Here is a 14,241-nt window from a genome sequence, read left to right as displayed (position 1 = left end):
ACATAGGTAGATAGATGATATAGATGAATGATATGTAGATATAGATATTGATTATATATATAGATATATAAATTTATAGATATAAATCTTCTGTGCCCTGCCTACTCATCACTCCTCACCCCGCAACCCCTGAGAACCACTGATTTTACTGTCTTCATAGTTTTTCCTTTTCCAGAATGCCATATAGTTGGAATCATAAAATATGTAGCTTTTTCAGATTGGCTTTTTCACTTAGTGACATGCACATAAGTTTCCTCTATGTCTTTTCATGGCTTCATAGGTCTTTTCTTTTTAGCACTGAATAATACTCTATTTTTAGAGGTATCATAGTTTATCCATTGATGTACTAAGGGTATCTTAGTGGTTTCTAAGTTTGGGCAATTATGAATAAAGCTGCTATAAAGATGTGTGTGCAGGTTCTGTGTAGACATGTTTCCATTTCCTTTGGGTAAATACCAAGATGGGTGATTGCTGGATCGTATGGTAAGAGTGTGTTTAATTTTGTAAGAAACCACCAAACTGTCTTCCAAAGTTGCAGTACCGTTTTGCATTCTACCAGCAACAAATGAGAATTCCTGTTGTTCCACATCCTCATCAGCATTGGGTGTTGTCATGTTCCAGAATCGGCCATTTTAATATGTATGCAGGGATTTCTCCTTATTGTTTTAATTTACATTTCCCTGATTATACATGATGTGGATCATCTTTTCAAATGCTTATTTGCCATCTGTATATCATCATGGGTGAGATGTCTGTCAAGATCTTTGGCCCATAACAAACTGAGGGTTCTAGAGGGGAGGGGGTTGGGAGGATGGGTTAGCCTGGTGATGGGTATTGAGGAGGGCACGTTCTGCATGGAGCACTGGGTGTTATGCACAAACAATGAATCATGGAACACTATATCTAAAACTAATGATGTAATGTATGGGGATTAACATAACAATAAAAAAATTAAAAAAAAAAAGATCTTTGGCCCATTTTTTAAATCTTGTTCATTTTCACATTGTTGAATTCTAAGAGTTGTGTATTTGACTTGACAACCTTTTTAAATGTGTTTTCTCAAATATTGTCTCCCAGTGTGGCTTGTCCTCTCATTTTCTTGACATTTTCTTTTGCAGAGCAGAAGTTTTTAATTTTAATGAAGTCCAGCTTATCCATTATTTCTTTCATGGATCCTGCTTTTGGTGTTGTATCTAAAAGATCATTGCTAAACCCAAAGTCATCTAGATTTTCTCTATGCTATCTTTAGGAGTTTTAGAGTTTTGCCTTGTACATATAGGTCCACCCTCCATTATGAGTTCATTTTTGTGATTAATGTAAAGTCTGTGTCTAACATGGGCAGATTCACATGAAGAAGAACTGAAACCTGTGTTAGTTCTTGTTGCCTCTGAGCTCAGGTTTACTGGTATCCTATAAAAGCTTGGGCACTTTGCCATGGAGCTAAACATAGATAACCAGATCTGGAGGTGGAGAAAATGAAGAAAGATCAAGGTGAAAATGGAACAATTACCAACAAAATAAACCCAACTGTCTCCTACCAACAAAATAAACCAGCAGATAAACAACAACCTTGAGCTTCAAAATGGCTTCTGCTTTAGTCCATTCTCCAAATACCCCAAATAATCTCTCTGGTGGTCCACTGTAACAGGAAACAAACAGGGAAGGGAAATCCTAGAAAAATAGTTCAGCTTAGCCAAGTTGAAACATTAAAAGCCTCCAGAGATAAATTGTCAGAATGCCTAAAGAAACTTTTGAAGTTCATTATCTTGATTTTGGTAATGGTTTCGCAGGTGTATCAAATCTCAAGTTATAAACTTTGTTGGATGCACTTTATTTTGCATAAACTGTAACTCCATAAAATTGTAAAAATAAATAAAGAAACAAAACAAAGGAAAACAAAACAGCAACAAAACCTGCAACCCAGTCTGAACTCAACTCAGATTCTAATTGATTTAAGAGAGTCAATTATTATTCTCTCTTATTCCTCTGTTTGTCCTAGGATTCCTCTACCCTAACTTTTTTTTTTTTTCTATCTTTTGCTGATTTTCAACTACTTAAGCATAATGTTCCTAGATTTTTGGTTGGTTGGTTGATTTACTTTTGTATTTTAATTAAATCAAGGATTAACGGAATTTTATCTGTTTTAAAAGTAATTACCTCTGTCAAATAAGTGTTCAGCTATCAAACATATCATTCTTTGATCTGCCTTTTAAAATTGAGCAACCACCATAATGTGACATAATGTTTTGGATGACTATATTGATGTACTACTGATGATGTAGAAAACAAATAATCTAGGGAACTAATGAGTCAGTTACCTGTCAATCTAAATAACTAACAAAGTATCAAACTTACTCACTTGTTAACATCAGCTATGTGTCAGGTATTTAGGTGTTTTTTCTGATGAAATTATGGCAAGGCGTATAGAACTAACAAGTTCTACATTTTCAATCATCTTTGTCCTCCATCGTTTCCCAGGGCACTCTTTTAGTATTTCTGCTACTTAGTGGATTCTGCATTATTAGATGGATGAGAAAAGAATTCAAGAGTACAAACTTAACTATATGCTTCAATAAAAGTTTGTTAATATCTCTAGGACTCAGTTTTCCTCATCTGTACATTGAAGAGATTAAAGTAGAAACATCTATAGCTTCTTTAAATTTTTTTTGGCTTTTTAAAATTTTAAAATTACCCATACTATGAGTCTGGCCCATGCTTTCTGAAAAATTAATATGTACAAGAAATGTTCAGAAAATATCAGCTTGTGATGGACATCCTGCCTGAGGATATCAGATTATAAAAATTTAAAGTTTAGTATGAAATTTAGAAAGAATATGATTTAAGCTTACAAAACTATTAACACCATAGGTACTGTCAATATAGTTTTATTTCATATGCTTGTAAAAGAAAACCAGAACAATGACTAGGCACAACACTAAATTGTATGGATTTGCTATAATGATATATTGCTAATTACCTTAAATTAGAATTATCCCTTTACCTCTTCCCTGGATTCACTCAGAGTTTAATCATTATTAATCATTTTCCTGTCAGTTTGAAAACAAACATATATTGATTTTCCCTTCTTCAGAACTTTCTTTATCTCAAACATTGAGTAGCCTAAGTTCTCAGTAAGTGATTACTGTGGAAACATGAAATTTAAATCTGAATAATATAGTGTGAAAATAACCAACTTTATATTATTCACTAATATATTATTTAGCTATTATTAACAAAATAAAGTAGATTTCCTCTGGGTGTATATTTGATTATTCAGTTACCAAATACAGAGATTGAACACCATACGGCAGTGGATAAGAAAAGCTCTGTTGTAAAAAACAAACTATTAGAAGTCATATTCTCAATTCTGCCTTTCCCCAAATCTTTTCCTTAAAAGTGAGGTACAAATAAGGAAAAGTAGCACAAAAGTGTCAGAGGACAGAACACACATATATACACACTCACAGGCCTGTAAAATTTTAAGAAATAAAGTGATTGCAAAATAGGCTTCATTAAATAAGTAGTTTTACTGCTTTGGTGTTTAGTTAGGAATATTGATGATATATAATAACAAACACTTTAATGTTATAACCATGTACATCTACAGTCTTCCAAACATTTATTTATTATTTATTATTATTATGAACCTCAGTTAGTTTCACCTTCTTGAAAACATTGTTATCTTGCTAACCATATCTTTGAAGGCTATTTTCACTTGCTTGTTCCTTAGGGTATAGATGAAAGGGTTCAACAGAGGGGCAACTGAGGTATTTAAGACAGCCACTCCCTTATTAAAAGTTTCTGCATCCTTAACAGAAGGATTTATGTACATAAAGATACAACTTCCATAAGAAAGTGAGACCACAATCATGTGAGAGAAACATGTAGAAAAAGCTTTTTTTCTTTGTTGAACAGAGGGGATTCTCAGAATTGTCCTGATAATGTACATGTAGGAAAGAATCACTAACAGCAAGGTGAAGATGAGGGTAATTCCAACAGAGATAAACTCCATCATTTCTATGAAATGTGTGTCTGAACAGGACAGATGCAAGAGTACAGTATAGTCACAGCAATAATGATTGATGACGTTGGACGCGCAGAAAGGCAGCTGGAGAGTCATTATATGTGGCACAATGACAACCAAGAAACCAGAGAACCAGGAACACAGAACAAGTTGAATGCAGAGTCTTCTGCTCATTAAGGTTGTATAATGCAGGGGTTTACAAATGGCAACGTAGCGATCATAGGACATGGCAGCTAAAAGATAAAATTCAGTTGCTCCCAGAAGGATGGCAAAAAAGTACTGAGTGAAACAACCAGCAAAGGAGATAGTCTTATCTCCAGTTCCAATATTGACTAGCATTTTGGGAACAAAGACAGAGGTAAAAGATATTTCCAAAACAGAAAAATTCCGAAGGAAGAAATACATAGGAGTCTGGAGGCGATAATCCAGCAGGGTCAGAGTGATGATGGTCAAGTTTCCCATGATGCTTAAGACATAAGTTAGCAGCAGAAAAAGGAAAAGCACAGCTTGAAGTTCAGCATCATTTGTCAGTCCAAGAAGAATGAATTCTATCACTGATGTCTGGTTTCCCATCATTAACTTCAGACAACTTCAGATAGAAGATAATAATCACATGGCGTGATTAACACATTTTCTGATTTTTACTTTATAATTAACAAAGGTTTTGCTTCTCAGGAACATTTTCAATTACTCTCACCATTTTTTTCATTCATTTATGTTTTCCTTCTTAATCTTTCTATTTGGATTTTCCTCTAAGTTATTAGATGCTGTCATGTGTATATAGACAAATCTAAAACAAATTTAGAGAGTAGATTTTATTTGATTAAACAGATTTCTTAAATCAGCCTTTTAACTCTCAGTTTATTAGCCAACAAAGTAAATATAAATCAAGGTATGAACTATAGGAATAAAATTGAACTTGGTTGTTTTCTTCTTTTGGCTGTTTTATATTTTTTCTTATTTCAATTTTCTCATTTTGAATAATAATTCTGTGCATCTACTGAGCTCTAAGCTTAGATTGCTATTTCCCTTAATTCTTTTTTTATTCTAAAATCTTTCTTAACAATTTTATGCTGTTGCTATCTTATTAGACTACAGTATATGTTTTTTAAAAGGGCACCATTTGGTGTTAACTTTAACCACAGCTTCCCCCACCTCCCCCCAAAAACATTTGGCCCAGAGTTCTCCGTCATGAAGACTGAAAGGGCCCAGTGATACTCTGGCAGCAGCCCCATTACTCCATGACGGTAGCAGAAGCAGCTTAGGCTCCCTTTGACTCTCCCACACTATGGGACCTGCAAATGGTTCTGAAATTAGAACATATACTGCTATACTTAAAAACTTAGGGACACGGAGAGTCAGCTAGAATAGAGGAAAAGAAAGTCCTAGGTGTGTAGGGAAGTAGGTGGGCACACTGAAGAGCCAAGTTGCTTTGTCCAACACCTGTGTGCTTTAACTAAATGAACTCAGGCCGCCAACACAGTAGACCTGCTCAATTCACCTTCCACATCCGAACAAGACTAAAAAGCTCAGGCTTGTGTTTTCTACTATGCATAGGTTCTGCCGGTGATGAGGAGCTCATAAGCAGGTTCTCTACTCCTTCTGCACAACATGATGCATGCACACAACATGCCCAGCAGCTGAGTAGCTGCAAATGCAGTGCTGCCCAGATAATATGTATCCTGACTTCTTGTAGCTTCTTCACAACTAGAGCCTCATATCCCTCAGCATAGAGGTCAGAGGGGTGGGCCGGACTGCCATTACAGCTGCTGGTGGTCTCTCTGCAGCAGCTAAGAGGGACACTCTGGTTTTTGGTCTCTTTGAACCAGTCTGTATTTTCCCAGTCTGACTAGTTGTGAATTCCACAATAGTGCAGCTGACTCTGCACGTAATCATAGCCTGGCTTGCAGCATCAGGGTTGGTTCCATGGTCGGCCTTATACACTTTCTGCATGCTGCCACCTCACTCTCCACCTTTGCTCTGTAAACGTATCCCAAAACCACTGCAACAGCTTCTGTGACAAAAACCAAGAGTAGGATGATGACATTCGTGGCAAGTCCACGGCGGCTTTCTCGGATTGTGGCACAGCAGCCAATTAGGCCAACAATGAAAAGCAGGGCTCCTACAGCTATGATCACTACAGCAGGGATGAGAGTATACTCATCTTCAAAGAAGTGGCCATAGTCATCATAAGTGATAAAGACACAGGCTCCCACACAGCATAAAATACCAGCTGCCCCCTGGAAGATAAGGCTGGGAAACACCAGCAGGGTCTTGGACGGGGTGATGCCGCACCGGCCCCTTGTGCGGGCAGCCCGCTGGTGCCCTGCTCTGTGAGAGGGATGCACTCACATAGTGAGGTGGCAATGGCTGGCCCCGGCGCCTCCCCACAACCAGCTCCCTCCTTGCAGTAGCACAGCCCTGGCCCCAAGCCTGATGATTTTCCCCTTAATTCTTTTTTTTCTTTTTTTGAAGATTTTATTTATTTATTTGAGAGACAGAGAGAGTGAGCAAGTGAGAGAAAGAGAGCACAAGCAGGGGGAGAGGGAGAAGCAGACTCTCCGCTGAGCAGGGAGCCCCAGGCAGGGCTCTATCCCAGGACCCTGGGATCACCACCAGAGCCGAAGGGAAACACTTAACCACCTCAACCACCCAGGAGCCCCTTTCCCTTAATTCTTAATAAAGTCTTAGGAATTCATATTACTTACAGTTCTTTGGTCATGGCAAGGGCTCAATAAATGCTATCACTATTTAATACAGATATATGGATTAGTCAGTACTTGGTGAAACGTTAAATCAAAATAATCTCACTGATTGTGCTTTCTTGCTGTATGCAGGAACTGTCCACCAGCAAATTACAGTTCCTTAAATGTCAGCTCAAGGTCAGATCTTCATACAATTGTATCTGATAATCGCAATCAACCATAATTGTTTTTCCTCTTCTTTATTAAAATTTATCACAACATAACACTTGGTCATAAGGTCAAATTTTTTTCCAGTTACATCAAGTATGTACACTTTATCTGTCCAACATTAACATAAATAAATTACCCACAAAAATAAGGTCTTATTTCTCTATATCTTTTATACAGAGACCAGAAAATTGTACAGATTTGGTAAAAATTTTAATGTAAAATATTTTTTGACTTTTTTAGATTCATAGCCCTATTTTATTAAATGCTATGGTTTTTATGCAAATAAAAGTTCCAACTAAGCTTATGCATACAGCTCTTCAGAATTTTCTTTTAATATTTTTCATCATCAGACTCAAAGAAATATTACTAAGAATGCCTTTCTCTACTCAAAAAATTATAAATTCGTTTCATTTCAACAACTGTTTTACTACATACGTTGACATATTTTCATATTACACTATGTAATAAGTTAGTAATAGTCACACATCATATATTCTTATCAAGGTGAAAACTCCAGAAGTAATAAATTAATAATAGTCACACATTATATATTTTTATCAAGGTGAAAACTCCAGAAGTATTTAATACAACAAAAGAGCAGTTTTGCCAGCTTAGGAAGGCTGATTGTCTAGAATTATATCTGGAAAATTTCAGGGTTCCTAACATAACTTCAATCAATTTGTGCTTTTGTAGATAATTGTCTCTTTTGTTAAATACCTTTATATTAACATACATAAAAAGCATAATATGCTAGGCACTTATCAGTGTTATTAAAAATTCTGTTTTGTTAATGATAATTAGATTAATGTATCAAGAATGTAAATTGAAGTATTAGTTGAAATAATGGCTATATATGTCTGAATGTATTATCTTGGCTACTTTATAATGAGTACAGATAAAGAAATGTAGGAAATCAAAAATTATGCACAAATAATGAGCTTTACAACATTTTATATGCAGGAAAATATTAGGGCACACCTCTTCCACTATGACAAAATAGCTCATTAAATTGTAATATTGCCACAATTAGTTGAAATAAATCTTGGGGATTGGACAATTGGTAATGATATTCTGTTTCTACATGAAAATAGCTAGTGTCAGATAATTTGGAGATATTGATGTTAATCTTCCAGTTTGAGATCCTAGCTATTAACTAAGACTGAAAATTGTAACTTAGAAAGTACTCGGGCTATTGCATTCACTAAAGAACATTAATATCCTGAAATTTCCATTGTTTAAACAATCATTTTTTTGATAAAATGAAGACTTCGTAATTGATTCTCACATAATAGAAACACTTTACTGAATAAATAAACAAGTGTCCAAAAATAAGAACATAAACAACATTTATATATTAGTAAGTGACATCATCACCTACTAAATTAAAGATGAACAAAATGAGAATTTTTATATAAGAAAAATTTATATCAACCAAATTTCTTTCAGCAAAATATGATAACCCTTTATAATAAAGGATACTATCCTTTATATATATATATAATAAATATATATAATAAAAAATCTCTTTATAATAAAGATTAGTGCTATTTCCAGAAAAATAATATATATACCATATGAGATATATACATAATCATATGTATATATGATCAAATAATAACTACTTGACCCAGAAAAGGTTTATTTGGCAAAAATATATTTACTCAAAAGATTTACTGCTAAGACACTGCTTTTTTTTCTTAAAAAAAGAAAAAGGTTTATTTGTAGTTAAAAGGATGTGGAAGAATTTTCCCAACCTTCTCTGGGTAACTTCAGTTATGAATACCTTCTCCTAAAGTAAAATCATCTCTACAGTGAATTGTATATAACTTTCATATATAGCTTCTGCCTCCTTCTGTGGTGGACCTCTTTGCTAGTTTAAGAAGCATTTAAGAGGAGGGGCACCTGGGTGGCTCAGATGGTTAAGCGTCTGCCTTCGGCTCAGGTCATGATCCCGGGGTCCTGGGATCAAGCCCAGCATCGGGCTCCTGGCTCAGCGAGGAGCCTGCTTCTCCCTCTGCCTCTCTCCCTGCTTATGCTCTCTCCCTCTCTCTCTGTATCTCTGTGTCTCAAATGAATAAGTAAAAATCTTTAAAAAAAAATAAAAAAGAAGCATTTAAGAGGAAAGTTAAGAACATTGAATCCATGACAAGTAGGAATGGGCATCATGGAAAAATAGAAGAAAGTGTGATTTGATTTTCTTTAAGCTCTATTCTGTGAATATGGTGTAACATTTTCTGCCTGAAAATATGTATATATGCTAAACTATCATATTTTGAATTTTTACCTATATTTACTTAGAACAGTCAAAATCTTATTTAAAAAGAATATGTACACAGTTGTGTCAACAAGCAAATATGAAAGGTAACAGACAAATCAATAAAGAGACTATACATCTCTAGTTCAGTGCAGCCATCACCAACCCTCCCCTACCTCAAACAGGTGAATCAGTTCTGCCTTAGTTTCAAATGAGCTCCTTCTGTGGCTAAATCAGAGCATATAAAGGTTTAGGACCCATTGGGAAATGGTCCCTGAGTCATCAGAATTTGTCTGCTTCAAAATACTCAGGAATGCCTGACTTTCTGTTTCAACAAAGATTGGTCCAATCAGCAGGTAAAAAGAAGAAACAAAGAGCATATAAACAGATTAAAATCCCCTGCCAAGCCTTCCTTGCCGTTCCATTGCTCTTAGAATTTATCTATCACTATTTTTTCTTACTCATTTTGGTTTATGTGAATGGATATCTTGCTATTCTTTTGTCACCCACACCCATGGTCAACTCAAAGCCCTTGCAATGGCTGTTCCATCTTTCTGTGATGTTCTTTCTCCAAACATCACATGACTAGCTCCCTCATATCACTGAGATCTCAGAATTGGGCATGCCTCAGGGGAAGCTTCCCTGATCATACTATCCAAGATAGCCACTACTCAATCACTGTCTAACACCTTAACTGGCTTGATATTTTATACATAGTAGATTTTTTTTGTTGTTCACACCACTCTTAAATTTTGTTATTTCCTTATTTGCTATGTGTTTATTGTCTAGCATCCTCACTAAACTGTAAGCTCCACTAAGTGAAGGACTTTATGTACTAGCTTCTCTGTATGCCTGTGGAAGTTTCTGGCAACTACCAGTTTCTTTATGATACCTCAGGGTGTTTATATATATATATAAATGTGTTCCCTACAAGAGGGACCCACAGCATGATACCTTTGCTGAGTAAATATTTGTTGAGGATTTATTTAAGCCAAATTAGATGTCTAAATTAGATATTCTGTTTTCCTGATGTATAATTGATTTATAATGAATTTTACATGTTTAAAATATATAGTTTGATTGTTTTGAGGTATGTCATGAAACTATGAAAACTTCACCACAATTAAGAAAATAAATAGACCCATCCAACCCTAAAATTTTCTCATACCCCTTTTAATCCTTGCCTTGCAACCCACCTTATGCTCTCACATAGTAGATAAGTTTACTGGGAAACGATTTATTAGCTTTGCAACTGCGTGGGTGCTATTCAAAAGACGAAGGAATGAAGGGCCTATTTTTACCAACTGCCACTCTAATTTATCCAATTAAACATTATAAGCATAAAGATATTCAGATATTTTGTTTCCTTTGCATATTTTCCACAAATACTCAACATCATGGCATTACCATTTTTTCTGTAGTTTTAAAATATGGCATATAACAAATGCTATTTACAGCTATTCTTTTTTTAATAGCTGTTCTTAATCACTTTTTTGTCATAAATCCCAGTGAGTAAATGCATGTTTTATTTTCTAAAAGGTAATTTATTGGGACTATACTGAGAATAGTGGTATCTGGGGGCTAATGGGGTGGTTAGGAATATTTTCTAACTGCAGCTAGAGTTCCTGCTGAGATCAAAGTAGTGATATGATCCAGAAGGTAAGTGGAAATCCATGCAAAGAGTCCAAGAAAAGATGGAAAACAATACTGGAAGCTTGGGGATGAAGTTAATATTCAGAGAGACAGACAGATGAAAACAGGGAGATTTCAATAAATCAAGTGGGTTACAAGAAAGTCAAGTAGGCTCTGTTACCATACATGGTTAACATTTACAGCTTCTCTGCACCATGCTTTACTGTGGGAACAATTTAGTTAGAGTCAAGATAGATCTGACAAATGTGATCCTTAACCAGGAATTATGAATTAGTCATGCATCTTTTATCACTTTGCCATTTCTACATAACAAAACTCCCCAAAATTTAGGGTCTTAAAACAACAAGCAGGTATTATTGTTCATAAGTCTGTGGTTCAGCTAGGCAGTTCTGTTGATATGGACTGGGTTCTCCCACATCCTGGGGAATCAACTGGCTGTGCTCTCATCTAGAATGGCTTCAGTAGGGATGAATCAGCTCAGCTTCAATAGGTGTCTCTTCCAGCAGACTAGCCTTGGCTTGTTCTCATGTGAATTGTGTGGGTGCGACAGAGAGAGAGAGGATGCGTGCCTGGCTTCTTGATTGTTACACTCTGAACTGTCACAACATTCCTCTGTCGCATCTCTTTGCAAAAGCAAGTCACAGGACTAGGCTAAATTCAAAGGATGAGAAACAGACATTTTCCTGCTGAGTGGAGCTGCAGAGTAACATTGCAAAGGACATGGCCATTTTCCTATCCATCCACCACACAGCTCATGAAGAATCACCTAATCGCTATAAAAGCTGTGGTGACCGTATTGGTGTCCTAGGGCTGCCATAAAAAATTACCCCAAACCGGTGGCTTAAAACAACAGGAATTTATTCTTTCACAGTTCAGGAGGCCAGAAGTCTGGTAGCTCTGAGGAAAAGTCTGCCGCATGCTTTTCGTCTTGTTTTTGGTGCTGACCAACAATCCTTGGTACTCCTGGCTTGCAGCTGCGTCTCTCCAGCTTCTGCCTCCATCTTGACATGGCTGTCGGTCCTGTGGATCTGTGTATCTTTGTGTCTCTGAATCTCTCCTTAAATAATGACCCTAGTCGTTGGATTTACGGCGCACCCCAATCTAGCATAACCTTATCTTACACTGATTACATGTGTAAATGCCCTATTTCCAAATAAAGTCACATTCACACATATCCGCTATTAAGAGTTTGACTTATCTCTGGGAGGACACAGTTCAATTCACAACAGTGATCATATATATTGTATGGAATATGCTGAAGAGAAATCAAATACCCTGATAATTATTAAAAACATAAGCCTGTAAATTAAAAAAAAAAAAAAAAGCCCAATCTATAAACAAGTGTATAAAAAAAAGAGAAAATGCCAATTAACATGCAAACAGCTTCCTTCCCTTTCTTTTTGCCCTTCGCTGTCTGTGTTCCCTTGCCAAACACAAGGCATGCTTCTTTTTCAACTTAAAGTTAAGCTCCTTTTGCAAATTTCATGAAAATTCCTACCCCATCTCCAAACCACTTTGCCATTTATAATCCATACATTGATATTTATTGCTGTCAAATTTTTGTTTCATATAATTTTAGAACTTGCTCCTTTATAGATGATCAAAGTGAGTCTCAAGGAGTTTCTATCTTGACCAAGGTCAACAAGATAGTTAATGAAAGAGCCAGAAATAGCACCTAGGTTTTATTTTTATTTTCAGATTTCACTAATTTTATTTTTTCCCACTTTATTGAGATGAAATTGACATATAGAACCATATAAGCTTAAGGTGTACAATATAATGTCTTGACATATGTATATTACAATATTATTACCACATAAGTTTAGTTAACATCCATAACCTCATATAGTTACAAATTTTTTTCCCCTGTGATAAGAACTTTTAGGATCTACTCTCTTAGCAACTCTCAAATTTACCATGCAGTGGCATTAACTGTAGTCATGTTGTTGTACACTTCATCCCCAGTACATATTTATCTTATAACTGGAAGTTTGCACCTTTTGACCAACTTCATGTATTCCCTACCTGTACACTTTGCCACTGGTAACCACAAATCTGATCTTTTTTTCTATGAGTGTTTTTTAGATTCCACATATAAGTGAGATCATACATTACTTGTCTTTATCTGCCTGACTTATTTTACTTAGCCTAATGCCCTCAGGGTCCATCCATGTTGTCATAAATGGTAGGATTTTCTTCTTTTTGATGGCTGAATAGTATTCCATTGCATATATGTATTGTAAATATATTTTACACTGTAAATAATACTGCAATGAATATGGGTGTGCATATATCTCTTTTACATAGTAATTTCATTTCCTTTGGATATATATACCCAGAAGTGGAATTGCTAAGTCATACGGTAGTTCTCCCTTTAATTTTTTTGAGGAAACTTCATACTATGTTCCATAGTGGCTGTTCCAATTTACATTCCCATCAACAGTGTACGAGGATTCCTTTTTTTCCACATCTTCCCCACTATTTGTTATCGCTTGTCTTTTTGATGACAGCCACTCCAACAAGTCCAAGGTGATCTTCCACGGTGGTTTTTTTTTTTTTTTTTTAAAGATTTTATTTATTTATTTGAGAGAGAGAGAACGAGAGAGAGCACATGAGAGGGGGGAGGGTCAGAGGGAGAAGCAGACTCCCTGCCGAGTAGGGAGCCCGATGCGGGACTCGATCCAGGGACTCCAGGTTCATGACCTGAGCCGAAGGCAGTCGCTTAACCAACTGAGCCACCCAGGCGCCCTTCCACGGTGGTTTTAATTTGCATTTCCCTAATGATTAGTGGCTTTGACCACCTTTTCATGCATTTCTTGGGCATTTGAACATATTCTTAGGAAAAATATCTATTCAGGTCATCTGCCCATTTTTAACTGGATTATTTGGGGATTTAAGCTATTGAGTTGTATGAGTTCTTTATGTATTTTGGCTATTAATCCTGTATCAAGTTTATAATTTGCAAATACATTCTCCCATTCCATAGGTTGTTTTTGCATTTTGCTGATTGTTTCTTTTGCTGTGCAGAAGCTTTTCAGCTTGATGTAGTCCCTCCCACCTGTTTATTTTTTTATTTTGTTGCTTTTGCTTAAGGTATTATATCAAAAAATCATTGCTAAGACCTATGTCAAGAAGCATTTCCCCTGTTTTGTTCTAGGAGTTTTATGGTTTCAGGTCTTACAGTTAAGTCTTTAATTTGATTAAATGTTGTGAGTGGTGTAAGATATGGGTCTAGTTTCATTCTTTTACGTGTGACTATCCAATTGTCCTACCACAATTTATTGAAATGACTGTCTTTTCTCCATTGAGTATTTTTGGCTCCCGCATCAAATATTACTTGATGTATATGCATCTAGGTTTTAAAAAGTAAGATTACTTTTTTCTACCACATGTTT

At 35.8% G+C, this 14,241-nt stretch overlaps 1 protein-coding gene and 1 pseudogene across 1 annotated transcript; both read right to left on the bottom strand.

The window, feature by feature from the left end:
- Positions 1-3,658: 3,658 nt before the first annotated feature.
- LOC118529398 (olfactory receptor 6C4-like) lies at positions 3,659-4,600 on the bottom strand. Its single transcript, XM_036082220.2, has one exon. The coding sequence runs from the start codon at positions 4,598-4,600 to the stop codon at positions 3,659-3,661; it is 942 nt and encodes a 313-aa protein (XP_035938113.2).
- Positions 4,601-5,552: 952 nt separating this feature from the next.
- Positions 5,553-6,746, bottom strand: LOC118529368 (tetraspanin-3 pseudogene; annotated as a pseudogene).
- Positions 6,747-14,241: the final 7,495 nt, after the last annotated feature.

This window comes from Halichoerus grypus, chromosome 6 (genome assembly GCF_964656455.1).
Source record: "Halichoerus grypus chromosome 6, mHalGry1.hap1.1, whole genome shotgun sequence".
NCBI lineage: Eukaryota > Metazoa > Chordata > Mammalia > Carnivora > Phocidae > Halichoerus > Halichoerus grypus.
Note: the sequence above shows the minus strand (reverse complement) of the source record. Positions and strands in the feature narration are given on the sequence as shown.

What these genes read in the sequence shown, in the direction of transcription:
- LOC118529398 (XM_036082220.2), bottom strand. Translation starts at nt 4,600, where the DNA reads ATGATGGGAAACCAGACATCAGTGATAGAATTCATTCTTCTTGGACTG.